This window comes from Cyanistes caeruleus, chromosome 2 (assembly GCF_971803275.1).
Source record: "Cyanistes caeruleus chromosome 2, bCyaCae1.hap1.1, whole genome shotgun sequence".
NCBI classification, from domain to species: Eukaryota; Metazoa; Chordata; class Aves; order Passeriformes; family Paridae; genus Cyanistes; species Cyanistes caeruleus.
The window spans coordinates 77,825,283-77,847,837 of NC_141702.1; the positions used below are offsets into that span (position 1 = coordinate 77,825,283).

Here is a 22,555-nt window from a genome sequence, read left to right on the forward strand (position 1 = left end):
AAGGGACTTTAAAGTTCATCTCATTCCAACCCCCCTGCCATGGGAGGGACACCTTAAACTGGATCAGGTTGCTCAGAGCCCCATCCAGTCTGGCCTTGAACCTCCAAAGAAGGGGCAACCACAGCTTCTCTGGGCAACCTGTTCCAGTTCCTCACCACCCTTGGAGCAAAGAACTTTTTTCTCATTTCTAATCTAAACCTACTCTTTCATTTGAAGACATTCCCTCTTGTCCTGTCACTACATGCCCTTTGTAAAAAGTCCTTCTCCATCTCTCTTGTGGGCATCTGCCTCATTATTTTATTCTCTACTTTAACATTATTCACAAATGTTTGGAGAAATTTAACAGTACTTTACTGTTTCTCAGTTTATTTACAATCAGCATATGGAAAACCAAGCAATTCCCTAGACTCTAGATGGGAAAATCTGTCAAAGGCTCCCCAGCCATATGTACTCTCAGATGATAATTTTTAAAGCTCAGAGTTTTGCAATCTGAGATAGAACTGAACACCACTGCAGACATGAACTATTACACTTCATTTTATATTTCTTTTACATTAGAAGACCACAGCAGCCCTTTCTGAAAAATGTGTTTATCATGGCTATTAAATAATGCACTTAAAAAGAACAGGTGCACTGTAAGATAAAAATCTTGTACAAACAGGTCTGGAACTGAAGATGGAGGTGTGAATCTGGTCACTGTACCTGTCTCCTTCATGTAACAAAATATCCTGGTCTGGAAAATCTAAAAGCCTATTTTGTTCCCTAAAGCTTATGAAAGGGCTGAGACAAAAATGTACTCCAAAGCCCATGACAAAGTTCAAAGGGTTTCACATATCACCAATGCACTGGGGAATCTTAGAACACGCAAAGTAAACAAAGATCAGAGTCACTGTGAGGGTCCCAGTCCCTCAGAAAGGTCCTGCTGCAGCCTTGTGGCTGCTCTATGGACCCTACAAAATAACTCCTTGGTCAGACTCAATCTTGGAATCCTCCAAGGTCAAAATTACAGCTTTACTGAAGATGATAGTTCATAAATATTTCTCAGTAAGACCTGAAACACACGGTATTGCTTTGTGCACACATGAGAAAAGCAACCTGATGAGTACTCTGCCATTTGGGAACACGTATAATGTAAGCAAAGCACACTATTAGCTGAGAAAATACCATTCTCCCTTCTTGCTGTCATCTCCACTGCTGCAGTCCTGCCTGGGCTCATTCTCTCTCCAAGCTGTGTGTCATACACAAGTGATCCAGAGGCACCAGCAGGGCCCCAGCTTGAGAGAAGCAGTTGCTGGGAATTTACATCTCTCTCAGTACTCTATGAAGGAGTAGATGAATAACCAAAAGTAAAGTCATAAAGCCAGTAAGATGCTTCAGCTCCTTCCTTGCACTCTATCAGCCTGCATACAAATTTATTTATGCAGACAGCTACCAGTTTAACAAACTCCTGAGCTTTAATGCAGGAAAAACCTTAATCTAAATGCTACGATTTCCAGAGTGGAGGTGGAGCCAAATATTTAATTTAGACACAGAAACTTCCCCATGCAGTTTTTCAGCCAGTGAAGAAAAAACAGAGAAAATGTCAACCCATATTTAAAGGGATGACAGCCACTAATGTATTTGCTAGAAGAGACAGCAGTGTACATGCTAATGATTTAAGCCATTAATTTAGCTTGTGCTAGAAGATGACAGCCTTCTCTTTATGCTGTGCTAAATGAATAATGAATTAAACATTCCCAAGGCAACTTTAATTTTCAAAGTCAATACTAATACTTACTCACCCGTGCCCGGTATTTGGAGGTAAATGTGATGGTACATATTGATGCCTCCATCAAAACATTCAGTGTAAAGCCAATGAACCCTTCAGCCCCTGTACACCACAGGGACAGTGCTTACAGCACAATGCTGCTCAGTCTTAGTCTGGGACTCCCTGTCATGGGATAAAACTACCCTGGATTTGCAACCACAGAACCCTCATGGTCTCATTTGTTCCTTCCAGTTTCTTAAACAAATCTCCTGAATTCAAAAAACAAAAGCAAAGGACTGTGACTTCGCAAATGACCACTGGTGAAAGCTGGTCTCTTCCCAGATGGCTCTACCTACCCCACCTTGAGGCTTGAAGCACTATTTAGAGACATTAAGTGGAAGCATTCCAAACCAGAGGCTGCAGGACTGCTCCTTGCAGATGACCATCAACTCAAAATGTGAGCTTTAGCATGCAGTAGAAGGAACTGATAATATAAATTAAAACAAATTAAGGCTCAATTCTTGGGGCCCAGTTCTAAAGAAAATACATTTTGTTTGCAAAATGCACTCTTTCAAATAGAAGTTCTCCAAAATAGCAGTGAAGACAATGAAAAGCCATAGCAGAGAAAAGGCCTCAAGCCCACCTGGTGGTATTCCAGCATCCTCATGAAGCATAGTTAAGAATTTTAGAAGTAAGCTTGCTAGACAGCACATCACACAAATGAGCCACCATCTCATTTTGCAGAATAACCATTTGCCATGAAGCTCACCCAGCACACAATGGTTCCAATGAGCCTGCTTTGCCACACATCAGCAGCTCTCTGCAGCAAAGGGCTCAGCCATCACAGCAAGCTCATGTCTCAAATTCAGCCCTTGTGACAAGTCATTACACCAGCCTGACTGCTCTCCAATCACTGATGGCTTTGACTCCCTAGCATTCAAACAATCATGAGAAATCATCTCAAACCTAAATGTCTTCTCCATTATCCGGAAATTTTCCAATTTTCTAACAGAATACCGTGGCCTTTGTAAGTAAAGGAAATCCAGTGCCAACTGAAGTCCAAAACCAAAACCGTTCCCCTTCAATTCTGGATCAAAGTGGACACTCCCAGTCCAACATGGATATGACGTTTGGCAGACAGGCAAGTCTGCTGCTCAGAGGATGTGATGTTTCACCTTTGAAACTAGAACCCATAATTTTGGGTTGCTGTTCTGCCAATTTGATCTAAAAGAAACAGCAGATTGTCCCATTTAGAAATTCATGCCAATATTTGCTTATATTTCTGGCATACCTTCAACTAAAATTCTGAGAATTTAAACCTTCCACTCCAGTGATTTCAGGCTGTTCAGGCTTGTTGGTGCTTTCATCCTTGTCTATACAATGCTTCAAAGACAAACAGCACTATGCTTCAACCACCCAGTAAAAGACAAGCTTTCCTTTTGTGCTGGTATAACAAAGTAATACAAGAAAATTATACAGATAATGCACAAAGAACTGACCACAGAATTCTTATCAAACTCATCTAATATTAAAATAATTATGACTCTAGAATTCCTCTTTGCTTCCAGCTCCTAAGCTAGCACTGAAGAACTACTCATACTATATTTACTTTATGAAGCTGAAAAGAGCTTATGAGTAGCAGTCATGCACCATTCTCACAAAGAAACTTTTTAGGCTTCAGCTTGGGGAAGTGACACAAGAAGATACAGGTGTCCATGGCAATTAAACCTGAGGCTAATGGATGACCAGATTAGCCAAGAAAAAACAGTCAGTGGTTCTGGTGGAGAATTACATTGTATTATGCAATACACAGGTATTGGAAACTGATTCTGCAGAAGCCAAATATTATTCCTATTTTAAGACTACATATACTATGAGATATATCTATAGTATTGCCAGCAAGCACAAGCTGACTTTTTTAGGTGGGTTCTAAGAAAAATAACTGGTTTTTGTCCTCCCCAGTTCTGTTTCTGTTGCACTACACTAGCAAAACAAAAAAAAAAATCCCTACTACAGGTACCTTACATGCTTGTTAAGCAAGACTTGCAATCTCAGTCAAGAAGGATTGGAGAAACTGATGGGTAAAGTCCATCAGGAGCTACTAGAAAGAGTTCCTAATAATGAGATTCCTTCTCAAAAAGTCTCTTGGGTAATGGTTGGTAAAAATTCCAAGTTAGTGGAAGAAGGAACATTCACACCTCTTCCTGCCATTTTATTTATCTTCTTCCCATGATGTTTCAGCACATGCTTAGGGCATAAATTTTGCAGAGAAGGACAAGCTATTATTTCTTAAGACACGGTATTTAAATTAGAAGCAAGTTAACAGAATCAAGAAACCAACTAATTACTAGAATCAGAAAATTATTAAAACAAAGAAATGAACACTTGTAGTGCAACACTGATAGTTACCAATGAAATTACAAGAATATGCAAATATACCAGCTTATGTCTGTCATACCAAAACCATTTCCTGTAAATAGAGCAGTAAACCAGAGAGATACATACAAATACAAATCTAGATCAAACAGATGGTATATTCTCACTCTGGATGGCAGCATCCATTCAGAGAAATATATAGAACTCAATTTTCCTTCACTTCAATATTCATAATAAGTAAAAGCACATGTCCTGCTCCAGCCAGAACAGGGCTAATTTTTGCAGTATCCAGGAGAGGACATGACCAGGACCCAAAGGTTATTCTATACCACCTCAGACCATTGCTGGGGCAGGGGAAAGGGTCTTCTCTGGGAAGAAGGGGTTCCTTCTGGTCAAGTGTAGTGGAGGGATCAGTTGGGTGGTGCCAGTTCCACACTGGAGGGAGCAGCTGGATAATGCCTGTTCTGAGCTGGAGGGAGGGGTCAGGGTGGTATAGCTGCAGTTGGGTTGAGCTCCATGGTAAGCATTTCTGCATGTGACTCACTATCTCTTTTGTACACTTTTGTTAATAATACTGTTGATGTTTGTTCTCTTACCTTATTGCTGCTTCCAGTAAATTGTTCTTATCTCAACCCATGATTTTTACCTTTTGTGCCTCCAATTCTCCTCTCCAGCCTGCCACAGCAGGAGGGAACGTAGGAGCCAGCAAGGATCAGTGTGCTTTGGAGTGTCTCAGTGGGAGCACTAAATTAGGGAGTACCATTCCTAAAGCACAAGCACACAATACAGTTTAAACGAAGGACAGGGCTGATAAAAGTGCTTACCTCAGTCGGTTGGTATAGGTATCTACACAGGTCTTCATTTTAGCCAACAAGGTCCCAACAGAAGCTTGTGACTCCAGCTGCTCTTCCTCCTCTTCGCTGCTTTCTCCTGACAGAGGAAGCAGTAACGGCACCATCGATGTGCAAGAGGCAATAGCACGGAGCAATTCTAGCAGAGCTCGGTACAGGGGAACGTGTCGAGCCATGTCCAAAACTACGAGAGACAAGCAGTTGACAAAATTTACTACCACTGGAGACCCTTTCACTCCTAGTATAGATGTTTTAAATAAAAAAGCTGGATTTTATTAATTATTAAAATATTAATGAAATGTAATGATAAAATACGGTATTTTGTAACTGCCATTTCAAATTTGTGTTGTAATGGGCCTGTACAGAAAGAAATTTACAAGATACCTGGAAAACAAAGGTTAACAAAGACACAAGAGGACAAAAGAGCTAACGAGGTATGGAAAAAGATTATCCCATGCTATATTGATTTCTAGTACCTTAACATATAGTCCTGGCTCAAACTGTATGCTGACAGTAACTGCAAACAAAAATCTATGGAGGAAAAATTGTAACCTATGGCGCAGCAGAGTAGCATTTGCTGAACCTAACAGTGTAAGTATTAATAAAGACTTTCACATCACCCACTTCATTTACAGTTATCTTCCCCTTTTGGAAAATTTCTCTGCATTATTGCAAAAATATTTATGGATGTTAAATGAATTAAGTTATCTACTCAGTAGAAATCCAGTTTTGCTTCTTTTCATGAAGAAAGGATTGTTTTAACAACCATTACGTATCCTTCAGAGCATGCAAATTTTATCTGCTTATGTATGAACCACAAAATAGTAAAGATGAGTAAGAACATATATTAGGGAGGCAAACCTCACTGTCTTAGTGCTTTTCAGTGTGATATATATGTGTTACAGAAGTAACTATGGGTAGAATATAGATATTGCCTCCTCTGATTAGGAAAGACAGGCAGAGATACACAATTCTAATGGATTCTCTAGCACCACACTGTTTATTTTTCTTCTCCACTTGTTTGGACAAATATGTAATGGATGTCATTTCAACTGACTTTGTATCATTAACAGAAATCCTGAAAATGTAGCAATAGGCAGATACTTTAACACAGATGCTTACTCTGCCCCTAGGACATGCTATTTTTAACTTAACTGCAGAAAATATTTGCTCTAGTTTAAAATATTCACAAATGACTGAGTTTATGATAAAATAAATTTATTCTTTTTCCAGCAAAAAACCCCAGACAACAAAAAGCCTCTGACAACTTGTATTAGGACAGAACAAAGCACAGAAGAACTCTTTAATGTTTCATTTAGCACATCTCATCCTCCAAGCTAAAGCAGATCACAGACTTTCAACTCCTGTCACCAAACCCTTAGCTGTAAATACAGCACGATGGGACAGTAGAAATAGCCAAGCTAAATTCAACAAGCCAGTTTATGCAGGTTTAAGGCTGGATTTATCTCTCCCAGGAGTTCTTTGATCAATAGCTTGCTATTTGTCTTTTGAATCTATTATAATAGTACAAACTCTTAACTGGGTGAAGTGCTATTGAACAGGAAGAAAATTTACTAAAATAAAATATTCATCTGCCAGGCTTGGTATCATGGCTCTAAAAATAACCCATGTCAAAATACTCCATATATCTAAAGCACACTGAATAAATTTAAACACTGTCGTTAAGAAAACCAGTTCCAATTATCTGCTGATTCTTATATATACATATATATATATATATGCCTCCATTTTTTATGCTCAGTCTCTAGTGAAAAATGGTTGCCCACAAAAGAATCGCCACGAGATGTAAAAATAAACACATACAGATCTGATGATGTGTGAATTTAAAAAATGCACACACACACACAAAAAAATAAAAAAGAGGGTGGTGAAAAAAGGGCAAGCATAAAATATATCCTACCATAGCATAGCCCTGGCCAGAAACCACCTCCTACCTGTAGTGCTAAAGACCAAGTGGCTGCTCAATTTAATCAATAGCTGTTTATTATGAGGATAGTGAGTGAGGGAGACATATGACCTCTTAGATAACCACAGCATTTCACTCTGGAAAGCTTTTATTTATTTATTTTAACAATGAAATTTTCATGAGACCAGAATACATAATTTCAAATCCTTCAATGCTAGCTTGCCCTCTCCTTTCCTAAATGGATAGTTAAGTTCAAAATTACCATCATGAAGGGAACTGAACTGACATAACTTTAGAGTGGGAATCTTTTCTAGAGAGATGGGAGACATTTCTGGATTTAGCATATCCAACTCACTTGCACTGCTTTGTGATAGTGCCCATGAGAAACAAATGAAATGCATTCACTTGGCCTCAATTTAAACAACCTTTAAGGGAACAACTACTAACTTCTTTTACCTTAATGCCAGACTCTGTGAAACTCAATTTTTGGTACCAATATGTGTTTTACACTATTTTTCTCCTTTATTACACTTAGAATTGTGACTCATGCAAGTGTATTTTTCTGTCCAAAATGCCTGAAATCCCTTACATCCCAAATCTAAATCCTCAAAATAGTCATCAAGACTGGATACCTAGATAAATATCAGAAAAATTTGCTGGCTAGGACACAAAATTGGCAAATTACTGTTCATTATCTTTATCTGGCAGTTCACCTACTCCTTGTGCTTTCAGCTGAAAGAATGCCAAGCTGTTTACAGTGTATGCTTCCTGCAGCTACAGCTCTGCTTTCTGAAAGAGGTGAAGAAGACTTGAGCAGTTTGTTGAGCTCTATGGAACTTTTAAGACATTATGTTTAAGACACTAGGACAACAGGACATTCCTTTGTAATTTAACAACCCTGCCCCACATCTACTCTTTGTTAACCTGTCCACCTCTTCTTTGTGTGACCAGCTGCAACTACAGATGTCTCAACAACAATTTTCTGGACTGAGAGAGGCTTAACAAGTCCAGCAGCATCCCAAGTAGAACTTCAGTGTTCAGGCTGTGCCACTCACACTCCATCGGGATCCTCACTGCTTTTAGTGCTTGCTACATATTTACCTGGGATTTCTGAAATGGGTCTTTCCTTCAGATATCATTACATATTTCAGAAATAGAAATACACAGGTTTACAATAAAAAAAAAAAAATCATCCTGTAATGAAGTCCCTTAAGGGAATTAAATTAAATTACTACAAACATGAATTAAAACATAAAATACAAAACTGAAAATTTAAAAAGCCTATCTCCATCAAATAGAAGCAGTGGAACTTTTGGCCTGCTGTCCTCACATACAAGTATGTAGCTAACTAAGATGCCAACAATTTGGATTTCAAGCAAATATAATCTTCAGTGAAGAACAAGTGTCGAAAGTAAACCACTGTATTCTTCAAAGTATGCTCTCCCTTGGGAACATATTCAAATTTTTTTGTCTGACTCAATTGAGCACTGAAGGTATGTCATAACACTTTATCTGAATTAAATATGATAGTTTCTCTTATAGGAAAAGAAATCCAACACACCACGAAACAGAAACAAATACTTTTGCTTATACCAGACCTATAATTCAAATACCATTAGGAGATATTTAGTACGTCAGAATCTTTTTATATGGGTATTTCTGTTGTGTAAGAAGGCACCAACAACCTTTGATTTATATGGGCATGCATGTAAGCACACTGAACTGCAAATAAACAGTATTCTTAAGAAAATAAAAGCGGGAGAGTAAAATTCTTGGCTTTGTAAAAAAGACATTATGCAGGAGTCTCTGTTATCCCAAGGACAAAACAGTTACTAGATAATGACAGATACCATTTACACAGAGCTCGGTTTGGGGCTCTCAGTCTCCCTGTTCAGACTGTCCTGGCTGTCAGGCTCCCACCAGCTGTGGTGACTGTCCCATCTGTCCATTTTTGTGCTGCTGGTGCTCCATGAGTCTGTGGGTCAGTCAAGTGCTGAGCAATGTTAAGCTCACAGCACCACGACCGATTCAGAAGCTGCCCCTTGTTAACTCTCAAACAACTGCAGCCCCAGACAGCCCACCTGAACTTCTATTGGGTTTCCTGAGCACTTCTTCAAATGATTACTATATGACACATATTTACACCAAAATAAAAGATTAAATTATTTTATTTTGAGACTCAAGGCAGGGATTTGCACTCAGGTTTATCCTGCTTCTTAGTCTGTCTTAACCAGGGCTGTCAGGATCAGGCTGCCTGGTGACAACAGCAATGTTTCAGAGAAGGCTCCAAAACCAGCACTAGGAATTGGCTTCTGCACCTGACCCAAGCTGCTTTCCCCACAGCCTGCCATGTGATTCTCACCTTGGACTGAGTAAATACACATCAAGGTCTCACCTTTCAGATATACCAGCAGTTTACCTGCTCAACTAGGCAGAGCATGAAGCAGAGCACAGGCTAAAATCTGCAGCTGAACCTGGAGTGTGGGCTGGCAGCTGCAGGACATCACCACAGCCCCTTGGGGTGGGGCCCAGTGGCAGCTGTGACAGAGCAGGACAGGAGGTGACAGAGAACAGCAGGGCAACAGCACCATGGCAAGGTGGCCAGATGATGACAGCAGTGCTCTTAAAGGCTGGAATACCAGTGGTACCACACACAGCTGTTAACAGTAGCATTTTTATCACCACCTTTGTTTTATTAATTAAGCAATTATGAATGGACATATCCAAAAAACAGGTCAATGTCTTACTGTCCCTGAAAATTAGCAAAGAAGTTCAGGGGCAGTGAACTAAGGCAGGGAAGTTCAGCTTCTTGCCACAATATTTGCAATTTAGAAAGATGCTGAATGAAGGCTAAATAGGTAAAAAAAAAGAAATTTCATTGAACAAAGTCACCCTTATATACTAATGACAGTCTGATTTGGGTGGAAGGAAAAGGAGTATGGCTGAAGTTGTTTTTAAAAGTCTTGAGTTCCACAAACCACTGAGCATCCTGTCTTTTGAAAACTGCAGTCTTTCACATGCCTAAACGTCATGGGATATTACGGCATTTTTGCCTACTTATTCCTGGGAAGCAACTTAAATTAACATTTAAAGATCATGTGTGGTTTCAAAATGTTTCAATTGCTTTCCACAAATCTGTTTGTTCATCACTAATTTAGATCTATTTCTTACAAATATCTAAGACTAGCCATATGCAATTACAATCTTAATATAATGAAAAAGCACATAAAGGCAGGTAGTTTCACAGAATCATGGTATCAACTTAAATTTCATATATATCTGTAGCAAGATAATGACCCAACTGAGTCTAATACTCCTTTGCTTTCTTTTAATATTATACAATATTCAAACAAAGAATAGCCAGGCCTAATGGCCCATTAAATAGATAGTACTGAACAGCAATAATTTTTTTTGCAATTGATTTAACATCCTCAGTTCAACTTAACTGGCTATGAGAATAAGATTATTTCCATTGCAAAGCATATTTAAAATATCACAAAGAATATGCACATTTATTCTAAAATGAAGCAAACTATTAATGCAGCATATCCATTATATAAAAAAATCTTCACACTTTACAGCAAATTAAAGAGACAAATACAGAAGAATATTCTGTAAGAAAATGATGAAACATTCTGATTTACTTGCATCCAATGTCAAGCCTTCCCCAACTGTGATTCTCACTGTGACTATATTAGGAACTCCTACCCCAAAGGAGTCTATTAACTTGATGTTAAAAAATCCACAAACAGCCACTTGAGGAAAAATAAAAAATCAACCCCTTTACCAGTTTTACAGCTATGACACTGCCAGATGCAGACCCTCCTTGCTTCTGTGCTCTGAGAAATTCTGTCTAAATATGCTCTCAATCTATCTCCTGTATGTAACTTCTCGATTTCTGCACTCATTATTTAAGGACTTAGTGAATTTTAGTTATTTTAGAGGCCCACAGATGTATAATCATTTTTCTTCTGTACAATCTCATATTACTTTGGACCAATATACATGACTGATGTCCAGACTTTGTTGAAGAAAAGAAGATTGTGCTGGCAACCATAGCAGAAGGTGCCACTGGAAACTCTTCCAAAACTACAGTCTTTTTATTTATTTTCTCAAAGAGATCTACCACTGCAAATGAGAGAAGATCATGAATGATCAATTAAAAGGAAGTAGATGAAAAGAAAAATGTGTTTGGGAGAGAAGCCATATGGAAACCCCAGAAATATAAAGGAGGCCTCCTTCTTGCATGGGGTAAAGTTTCTAGTGACCCAAGAGATGCCTCCAAGTATTATTTCTTATTTTGTTTTGGATCTATTTCAGTAAGATAAGTTTTATCTTCCTGCAAAGATGGATGATTGTGTTTTGTTAAATATTCATCCTGAAGTAGCCATCTAATCCTGCCTCAATTTTAAGCAATGTGAAAGATAACCACCTGTTATGTGGAGTAACTACATTATAAAACTGCTATGTTCATATCATGCACAAATGCTCAACATTTACTAGAGTGCATCCAAGCCTCCCCTGCAAAAAGCCGAAGAAAATACCTATGTATTCTGAGTGACCTGCTTTTTCTTTCACAGTAATAAAGCTTAAAATACATGGAATCATCAGCTTAAGAAGCTAGAAGTAAAGTAAGACATTCTCATTACACTGCTACTTACTTAAACTTTAAGACCAATGTTAAGATCATGACTGCAGAACCGCATTACATATACTACAAATGTAGTACCTGGCACTACATTTTCTTTTTTATTTCATGCTTTTTAACCTCCAAATAAACTTAAAGTAAGATCCTAAAGTTCTGCTTATTTTATACCATTTCTAAAACATGCTTAGTAATTAGTGAAGACCCTTTTTTTGATGCCTCAGTATGTTATTCACAAACCTAAAACCCAGCCATGATCAAATTAAAGATTTCAGGATCTCATTATCTTATTAAAGATTCTCAGCTGCTATGAACACCACTGTTCAAAAAGAAAACCACACAAAGGAAACACTCATTTTGTATTTCTAATTAAAACCTTCAGAGGACACGGTCTTGTGGCCATATATACAGCCAAGCATGAGAGAGGTACCTCTGTCTTTCTGACAGGGTCACACACCCTTTTGCTAAATATTTTAAAACTGGAGCCATTCTTCACCCCCCCTTCACTGCATCTTTGCAAACATATGATCTATGAATGCAGTCGCTGCTGCAGGCAGTAGTGTCGGTTCCAAATACGTCATGCTCTGCTGCCTCTTGATTTTCTGTTTCAGAATCAACCCAGGGCAAGCCTCTTTTATAATAGGCCTAATTAACACACTGTGTTCTGCTCTGCCTCGATAGAAAAACAGATTGCCAACAGAGTAGCTCAAAATCAGATCTCTAAGAAAACATTAGCCTTTGGGTAAAAATAAAACAAAAGCTTTCCAAATATTGTCACCTTGTAGTAATTAAATTAGTTTGACTTTTTCTTCACTTATTTTAAAATAGGAATAACATCAGCATTTTCACAGTACTGTTTTCAGTATTAGGAAAAATGACATCAGGAGGCACTTGTCCACTGAATAATGAAGCAGGAGAAAGGAGTTAAGCACCCTTACAGGCCATGAGCCACAAAGCCCATGCCAGAGCAATGAAATAATACAAGAAGGTGGGGCTCTGAATTTAATGGGTACAATGCCATGCTCCAAATTGTTACTCCTATTGTTCAGATACAACTTGAAAATTTTGTTCTTCTGATGTCAGCACTGAGCCCATTAGCGGTCAAAAATATCAGGTCAAATGTTAGAAAAGATGAAGATAAATTAGAAAGTTACTATTGAGACTGCATTAATATCACTTCAATACCATGTGCATCTCCCCGTTTTATCAAAGAGATGGGACAGACCTGGAAAGGAGAGAGTAGGGTGACTAAACAACATGGTACAGAATGAGCTGTTTCACTATCTAAAATGAAATAAAGACATTGTGGCTACAGTGACTAATGAAGGGTATCATAAAGACATTGCTTTTAAACTATGAGTGGTAAAAAAAGTGAGTAGAATTGGACTGATCAATACATTCAAAGGAATGGGCACACTATTAGAAGAAATAGCGCCATTTGTACAAGAACATACACTACACAATACATCACTTTTAAGGTCTGGAAAAGCTTAGCACTAAATGTCAGGGTAGTAAATACTATCACAGGTTCAAAAGTAATTGGGTAAATTGATGTAAGAACAGGCCATCAAAGGCTAACAAATGATGGGACACCACCCCTGGCAACATACTAGCTATACCAAAGCAGCATCTGCATGTCAGCCCAGTCTTTATAGTCTCCCTGTTACTGCCCACTATTGGTGGTAAAGTGGCAATCTAACAATCTTGGTTTGTCTTGGCATTGCTATTACTGTGTTCTAGGAAACTTGGAAAAAAAACCCTATAACTTCAACAGGAAAGGAAAACTGCTCAATTAGACAAGCAAAATGCACTGCTCAGGGAAGTCACTCAGTCATCCATAGTGCAGTAATGAGGCTTGAAACTACTGCTCATAACCATTTCTGGTTTGCTTATTTTTTAAAGAACATTTGATTTTGGTGGAATTGAGTATTTTCTGGCAAGTTCTGTTTACAGGTCAAGTCAAACAGCACTTTTAACACATGAATCCAGAAAAAATCCTCTGCCAGAAAAAGTGCAAGACATTATTTCATTAGGCCAATGTGTACAGTTGAATAAACAAGACACAATTTCCTGCATTTGAAAGGATGGGAAAAAGAAACCCAAACAGTACAAAAAACATGAAAACCAAACAGAGCTTTTAAAGCACAAGTGACTACTAAAGCCACGCATGATCCCTAGTTTTGGTTATATTACTATTTAATGCCACACTCTAGTCCCTCAAAATGGAATCCACTATAGGGATCACTCTCTGCCATTATACAGAACTCCAAACAAACCTGAAAAGGTGGTCAGGTAACGGAGAGATTCTTCTTGGAGGCTGCAGAGCAATCTTACATGGGGTTTGGGAATACATCATCAAGCAAGAGTAATTAATTAATGAAATCTAAAAATGCAAAATTCTGTACTCATTGGTTTTGTTTGATTTTAAAAATGGTCCAGCAGGCATCAGTGTAGCAAGGCTGTGAGCAAAGTACCGAAGAATAAGCACATACTGCCAATGGGATCCAACCCCACTGCAACTTTTAATAACCTCTCCTTTGAAAGAAAGCTGGATTTACCCATTACCAGTTCTTAAAACCACCAAAATACAGAGGAACCCAATTAAAGCATAAAGCTCTAGCCAAATCATGTTTGCATCGAAATCTAGAAAACAAGTGTAAGGAAGCATCAATGCTCCAGGAATGTTCTAAATTATCAAATAAATAAAGAATAATACAGAGAAAGGCATAAATAAAAGAAAAAGTAATTAAAAGAACATACGAAAAATGTGAAGAAAGACATACAAAGACAGGCATCAGAGACCACATGAGAGTAAGTTGTTTGCCTGGTCAAGTGATGGAAAAAAACTTATTGCTAATCCAACCCACTATGGCATTTATTAAGTTAGAAAGGACTAATGATTTCTATTTGAGGTTGGTGTACTGAAATAAATCTAATAATAAAGGTAAGCTAGAAGTGTCAAATTCATCTTCCACTTAGGAAAATAAGAAAAATATTTTCTGCAGAGAAAAACACAGGATTAAAATAGTCTACAGAGAAACCTTTTCTTAAAAAGTAAAAGTAAGTTCAAAATAAGTAAGGAGGTGGAAGCTTGCTTATCATGTCAAGTGTTTTAAGTGTGCACTACACAGAGAAGAAAGGAAAGGTATCACTACCCTTAGAATGTGAATCAGGATTTTTAGAAAAGTTAAACTGGCTTTCATCATCCCTGCAATGGAGGAGGGAATAGTGATTTCACTATTTTTGGCAGAGGAGTGGGCAAGCAGCCACCTTGAAATGCTCAGTCTAAGCGTTACCTCTTCCAGGCCATAAAACAGTCACTAGTATTTTAGAATAAGATAGGAATCAAAAATAAGATGGAAACCTGCCATTTCATTGCACATGCTGCAGAAATAGATACAGAAATTCAAAATTAGATAATGAAGTTGTGGAGTGTTTTTAAACCATTACTTCAGCAGATGGAAAAAGGCCAAGACTTGGGTCTTCTGCTCTGTCAGCAGAAGATACCAAGCCTGTTACTGGAAAGAAAGGATGTGCGATTCCTGTGCTTTATTTTTTCTGTATGTGTGAGCACACCTACAAGATCATGTCCTCAGGTGATAGAAAGGAGACTATTTAAGCATCTCATTCTGCATTAAATATCTAATTATTTTGCTTGGCCAAGATAGCAGAGCCACTGTGCATATGCAAAACAGAACTTCTATCACTCCAGTGTATTTTTCAGAGAATAGTTGGTTCTGTAAATAGTAAGATGGGCTTTTAGTAAACACACAAAGAGCATGCTGTAAAGTTAAAGCCTAACAGCTTGCTTGAGTCCAATTTAAATGAAAAGTAACCCTTTGTATTCACTGCATATTCAAAGTGCCTTAGAGTGCAAATAGCTCTTATGTGGTAAAGATATCAATCATTTTAATATATATTAGGAAGAATCATCTGTAAGACTTGTGGAATAGGAGAATTTTCACCTTTGATGCAACCTCATGCAAGTTCCTGCACCACTAATTAAAATGGATCATCCTCCATTATGTTACAGCAGAACAACAAAAAATAACTCAAAATAAAATACAATATTCTTTTGTTAATAAGCTGCATTACCTTGATGTCCTTTAGAAAGGACAAGAAGATACAAATCCTATCATAAAAAACTGTAATTTGCATTGGAATAATTTCCATAGACTATTTCCTTTAACCACAGAGATCCATTTCCTTGGATTTGTACGCAGGATTAAAAATACCCTCAGCGGATAGTAAGAAAGGAAATACTATGAGTGGGAAGTGTCTGCATAACAATATGGGAAGTGCCAGATACATTTGCAATATTTTATTTTCAAAAACAGGAGAGGAAAAAAGAACACAAAAGAAATACATGACTACTGAGATTGTCACTGCCCAGAAAATGAAAACCTATCACTTGACTAAATAAGCAAGACTTTCAATTGCTGAAAATGAAAGCCAGCCCTTGCCTCAGTAAGTTCTTCAAATGCGCATTGAGCCACGCACCCCAGGTGACAAAACTCTTCCCTGAAAGTACAGTGAGCTTGCTCTTAGGAAAAGCAGAGCAAAATTGCCTAGGACAAACCCTGGCAATCTGCTCTGCACATGAACAGAAAGGGATTGTTAGTTTCTTTAGTCAGGAAATTTTTAGCAGCTTACCTAATTGTGCTGCCACTATTTGGGAAAACCATTAATATGGAGAAACACAAAAAAATTGAAAATGTATTTATTACTTACAGTTCTTTCAGAGGTCGCTTGTATACCTTAAAACATTTGTGTCCTGCTAGTGGTTACTTTGTCTTACCAGGAAGGCACAAGAGTTAAAAACAAAAAGGAAGAAAGCACATCAGACATTTCTGCTATATAATTCGGAAGTATAGGACATGTAGCATGGTGTCATATTCTCCTCTGAAGTCATATTCTCTTTTCAAAAAAGACTGAGCCTGTTGGTAATGAGGCATAATTTTTACAATTAATTCTTAATGCCTCTAGTAAAATCTGTAAGTGTTTGTAGCATGTGGCAGTGCAGAGCAATCTATTTCAGACATCCAGCAGTCATATTCACAACCATAATTACCAAGTCTAAATGAAACCACTTGAGATGTATGGTCTAACTAAAGTAAAATCAGAAAAAAATGGTAAGATTGGTAATATTTATTCTGAAAATTTTGAAAGATGCAGTGCGGTTATCTCCAATTTTAAAGGGCTGGCTGAACACCTTTACCAATTATCTTCAAGAGGAGAAACCAATCCAGTATTAGAGACTCCCAGGCTTGTCCTATGAGCAGGGATACAGCTACCAGTGTTGGCTTCCAGTTGATGAAGGGAAAAAGGGAACTCCTGGGTGAAATGCTCTTGGGCCTTAGCAATGAGATAATGACCCAGGAAAGCCTAAGGATAGGCTCCCTCCACACTAAATTTCCCTGCCTTGTGCCTTGAACAGTCAGGGCAGTGGCCTGCACTGTCTTCCCACAACTAAACAGCCATCATAAGACAGTGACAGTCTACTGGCAGAGAGAATTTCACTGAACACTCATGGCCAAACCCAAACACTTTTGAAGACAATGACCCAGGCCTTTTATTTCTCAAGTGAACAATTAAAAGTAAGCATACAGAAACCTATTTCAGGAATGAAACGAAGACCAGCTGCATCTCATGTAAGATTTGTTAGCTTCTATACATCCTTGTATCAAGGATCAGCATCTAACTTTATTACTCCTGAAAGCTTATTAAGAAAGATAAGTCATCTTCAGGAGGCAGGAAGGCAAACAGCATAGTCTACTTTCTTTTTACATAAGACATATTATACAATGGAGTGCAAGGAATAAAGACCTGTCAAAATAGTATATCCCTGCTTAGTACCAGAAGAATTATGTCTAAGTGGATCCAAAGGGGAATAGTAAAACATAACAGGTCCTTGGCAGGCAGATACAGATACATAAGCAGTCTGTTGCTCAAGCTTTCAAGACAGTCATATTATCCTATAACCACAAAGGTCCAGAAATTCATAGTGGTCTCAGATGAGGAAGACATCTTGTTTACTTAGGTTTTCAGGCCTGTCCTGTAAAGCACCTTCAGTAGCTTAGTCATCAATTGGAAAAAAACTTCTGTTATTTAAGGCTCATAAAAAGAAACTGACAGACAAAATTACCACCTCACTCTTGGTTCCACAGCAAAATACTCTATCATTTAAGCAGCAGGACAAAACATATGTGGATGAGAAGCAGAAGTGGGATGTGAGAAGCCCCACTGAATTCTCGTCTTTACCCTTGCTATTTCTCACCCGATATTTGAGTATTTTAACTATAAAAATCTTCTGGAAAATTTAACAGGCACTTTAATTTACTATGATCAAGCGAGGCGTGTCAGAAATCACAAGCTAGTCTGAGGTATGCTCTGAACATACAGCTGCAAAATGTACCACCAGCTTAAAAAATCAATGAAGATCCACCAGCTCATGAATTTATGTTTAAGAGCCATATAAAACAGTGTGCAGTACAGGAACAGATAGAGTGAATCAGAGGTCCAGTGTCTCAGTGAACTTTGCTAAATACCAATTTGTTGAAAAAAAAATACCTCCAATTAGCTCCCTGTAGCAAGCCTCAGTCTTGAAAAGACCGAGTTATCTGTCACGTAATCCAGCATCCAATTACAAATCAAATCGAAGGTGCTTCATTCCTTTTAACACCTAGGTTTTTAATTTTCAAAGATTGATGTTTCAATACATAATTAACTCCTTATAAATTACAACAAATTTCTGCAGCACAGTAGAGCTGAAACTACAGATTTATAATTTGTTCTTTCATACATCTTTTATATTATTAACCAGCCAAATGAATAATAAGTTTTGACATTTAAAAAAATTCTGTTGTAGTTCTAATCCAAAACCCGAATCTACTAGTTAACAGTCTGCTATTTGAAATGCTTTGAAAATACAAGCATATATTCATATTATCTTGCAATAGGAAATAAGAGGTTGTGTGGTCTAATATTTTTATCCTTTTATTCCAAAACTATTTCCAAATCAAGATGACAAAACAGAGGAAAGAAACACATAAAAGATGCTGGGAGTGCAGTAATCTCTAGGTTTGTTTTGTTTTTCAAGATCAGTCATCTGAAAATTCAGATAGACAAGATGTGCTCTTTCTCAGATGGTAAGATGCTTTAAGGACTTTGGAGAAAAAAAGTTGGTGTAGTACTGCAATTCTCTGAGAGCCACCCCCGTGGACAACGATCAGTTCTCACTACTCTGCTTCTCCTGTGCTTGCCCAGTAAGGACTCAATATTCACTTACTGAAGTCCTCTAACACACCAAAATCTAGGAAGTTGAGAACTCAAAAAATCTGATCCTTGAAAGCCATAATACTCTTACAGAAGCATGAAGCCTACACTCAAACACTGTGAAGGAATAGTCCCAAAAACCTGCTGTCTTTGATTAAAAAACCTCTCCCAAGCTGCAGAGAGCAGCACGGAATCAGAACTGAAGCACTCTAAAAGTTACTAACCACTTCATACAGGTACAATACCCACACAAGAGATTCTTTTCGATATAAGTAAAAAAGAGAAAAATTAATATTGCCCAGTGTCAGAAGGTCACCACACGCAGCTGGGGCTGAAATCCGCACCTCTAAGGAAGATTCATCAGTCACTAACTTCTGAATTGCTTCAGGACATGAAGACAGTGATTTAAATACTTCTTTCTGAACAAATATGATACATGTCACATGACACCTTCCAAAGGCTGTTTTCTTTAAACTTTACTCAATTATCAAACTTAGTACTTTTCTTGACAAAACAGCAGTGTCCATTCTGACCATGATCACAGGAATTGAGCTTAACCAGTAACAAGAGAAGCTGGTGTTGAAAGGGTTGCGGCAGCAGAATTGGTACTACTTCACATCCATTAACTGACTTCTTAATGCAGAACTATTTCAGAGCAAGAGGGAGAGACTAGAACAAGACCATTTTTGCTAAGCGAAAACTGACAGGTAGGAACTGACTGGAGAAACTTCTGTAGTTAAGAGAGAATTCTGAATTTTTCCAAGGGTATTTTGGGTCAGCATCTAAATTACAAAATCAGGAAAACCCCCAGACAACAGCCAAAAGACAATGAAGTTCCTCAATCAGAAGGAAAACCAAGGTGAAGTGTACAGCTGAAGTGCCAAAATCATCAAGTCAATGCTGAGCTGAAATACGTAAAAGAGCCATGAAAGAGAATAGTAAGAATGCTAAAAATAACTTTTGTTGCTTCACACGGAGGACCCGAGTCCTTCCTCTTTTTTCAGCAGAAGAGAAAGAGAAAAAAATACTTTTAAACCTTGCCATGCCTATCACTGCTGACTCAAGGGCATCACACATCAATCTGTATCATAAAAAATAGGCTAATGGCTCCCACAAAGAAAACAGTATCTGTGTTATCAGGAGAAATTAAAAAAAGAAATTAAAAAAAAACAATAAGGAAGAAAGAAGAAATGTACCTATTCATTTCCTGCTTATGCTAAGCCAACTAGTTCATCTTAATTTGTGCATACTATTGCATCTCCCAAGAGACACAGTTTTGCACTATTGTTCTGCAATTTAACTGAAAAGCCGTCAGACCTCATAAAGGGAAGTTTGTGAAGGTTGTTGGAGAAGAAAACTAGAATACATCACCCGACAGAATACATGTGCTACCTGATTTCAAGTACTTTCCTGCATCTTGGGGAAAATTCAGAACAACTACAAGCGAAAACAGTCTTCATGGACAGCTGATCTTTTGGATTTCATTACAGCATTTTAACTACATAGGCTTTTAAGTCTAGACATTATCTGAGTCAAAACATGCTATTTTAAAAAATGTTTAAAAAATACAGCATATAGAATAATTATAGAGTACACAGAGATCCTAATTCTATAAATTCATAAAAATATACGAGGAAAAATAAAACATACACTTTAGAGAACTTGCTTCTTTTTGTGTTGTGTATTGTTTTATTATTTTGCACCTGTAGCATTGTGATGCTCTGGGTGTACCACATTACTCGTAGCTGCAGTGTACGGCAGGACAATGATCATCGAAGGATCAAGACTGTAAATTGCCGGATTTATACCACTGAGTTTTTACAAGATAGCTTGGCAACTTCCCCTGAAGTATGAATATCTTTAAAATATGACATACATTTGTATTGCCTAAGGTCTATTCCCATGCAATAGAAGTGACTTCAGCAGTAATGAACAGAGTGACCTCCAATCAACCAAATTTGCCCTGCTTTTAGAATACCACATAAATCAGTTACTGAGGAGTTGCCAAAGCCTTACTAAGTGCTTGAAAGCTCTTCCTAGATGGAAGTAACAGAATTAAATTCAGTATGTTTTTTGATACCAGTGTCCAAACTCCAGATTCTATATAACCGTGTAATGTTCACTTCAAAACAGGTGCATTTTTTATTGACGTCTATAAAATGTACTCCCAGACTCTTAATTTTACACAAAATGTAAAGTATCTCCCCATCTTTCCAAATATTGAGTATTATGGGTAAATCAAAGACTTTTCCAATCAATTACTCACTTCACTCATGTGAGAAGTCGTGCATGAAATTTTCTCTTCACACTGGAGATGCACTGTAGCTATGAGGAAGTTATTTGTAAATGCCAGCTTCCACCCAACATGGATGAATTCCTTGAGCTTCCTATAACTGACAAATGTTAAGTCTGACAACCTTTATTTGCTTCTTCTCAAACAGCAACTCTTTGCCACCACTGACAGCTTAAGCAGCTACTTCCCCATCCTTCTTACTGTGTTGTGCTGGAGATTTATTTTTGGCTGTGCCTGTTTCCCCAGCCCATTCACGTCATGTCCACACAGACTCGCATACCAATGCAATGGCAGGGCGTGAGGGAGAAACGCCATCAGACCACGGCAAACGCTGCATCTGAATCACGCTGTGCAGGAGGCATCTCTGCCCCTCACCTGTGTGCAAAGGCAGCCCAGATAGATTTGTTTTCCAGGGTTCACTGTAGCCAGTGAATTGCCAGTTGCAGCACAAATTCTAAACCAGCAGACCACGATGAGACCTCAACCATGGTAATAACCAGGCCGAGAAATGTTTCAGGATTTTTTTGCTGCTCTCTGTGGGCACATCATAATTAGCTGGTTATTTGCAGTGGAGCTGCAAACATATAATTAATCTTTAAATAAAATATGCACGTTGTACAATTTCCCTCTTTCACAAAGGAATGGGTTTGATTTTGAACATGTGAGGGTTAATACAGTACAGCAGCTTGAAAATTCTGTTATTGCTATGTGCTGTCAGCAATGTGAATGGTGAGAATACACAGGTGAAAATTCCCCCATCTTTGTATCTCTCAATGGATCTAAATGAATACAGAAATACATTCAAGATACATAGACACAAAACAATTGCAAGAACAACTAAAGATGAAGCAGCGTTTTCAGAAAAAGGGAAGAGCTTGAAAAGAAAGGCCATATATACATATTAGAAAATATATATTTAATGAAGCTATGCTGGAGAGATTTTACCTAATTAGTTAATACTTCCAGAATCAAACAATTTCACTGAGGCAACACAACTTTTGGGATAAAGGACAAATCCCATACAAGTACCATGCAACTCATGGTACTTCAAAGATGGTATTTACCATTAAAATAATATACATGCAAAACATGCAGGTTTGTCTGTTACTAAGAAACTAACAAATGTACTGAGACACTTAGTAAAAATAATGAGAAAAAATGTAATGTAAATTAAGTTGAAAATGGAAGAGCTTAAAACAATTATTTTACTACTATCTTCTGCTTTCACTATAAAAGATTTTTCAACACTGAATTTCAAACAATGCCTTGTAACTCCTAAAATATGCTGTTCTGGAAAATGATTAAGGTTTCCAGTTACATTCCCATTGTTCAAGTGCAATCTAATTAATTGCGTCTTTATTTTTCATGAACATATACAGAAGTACATTTTTGTACATTTGAATTCTGACTTGCTTGGCATTGCAAGTATTTTTTACAAACC

The 22,555-nt window shown here is 37.8% G+C and overlaps 1 protein-coding gene across 3 annotated transcripts in view; it reads right to left on the reverse strand.

Annotated features, from left to right (window-relative positions):
- Window positions 1-22,555, reverse strand: part of BIRC6 (baculoviral IAP repeat containing 6) — a 175,370-nt gene that overhangs the window by 18,112 nt on the left and 134,703 nt on the right. For all 3 annotated transcript variants that reach the window (XM_086878080.1, XM_086878079.1, XM_086878081.1), the window contains one exon: window positions 4,948-5,158. In XM_086878080.1, the coding sequence (XP_086734206.1) occupies window positions 4,948-5,158 (211 nt within the window). The remainder of the gene's footprint in view (window positions 1-4,947; window positions 5,159-22,555) is intronic.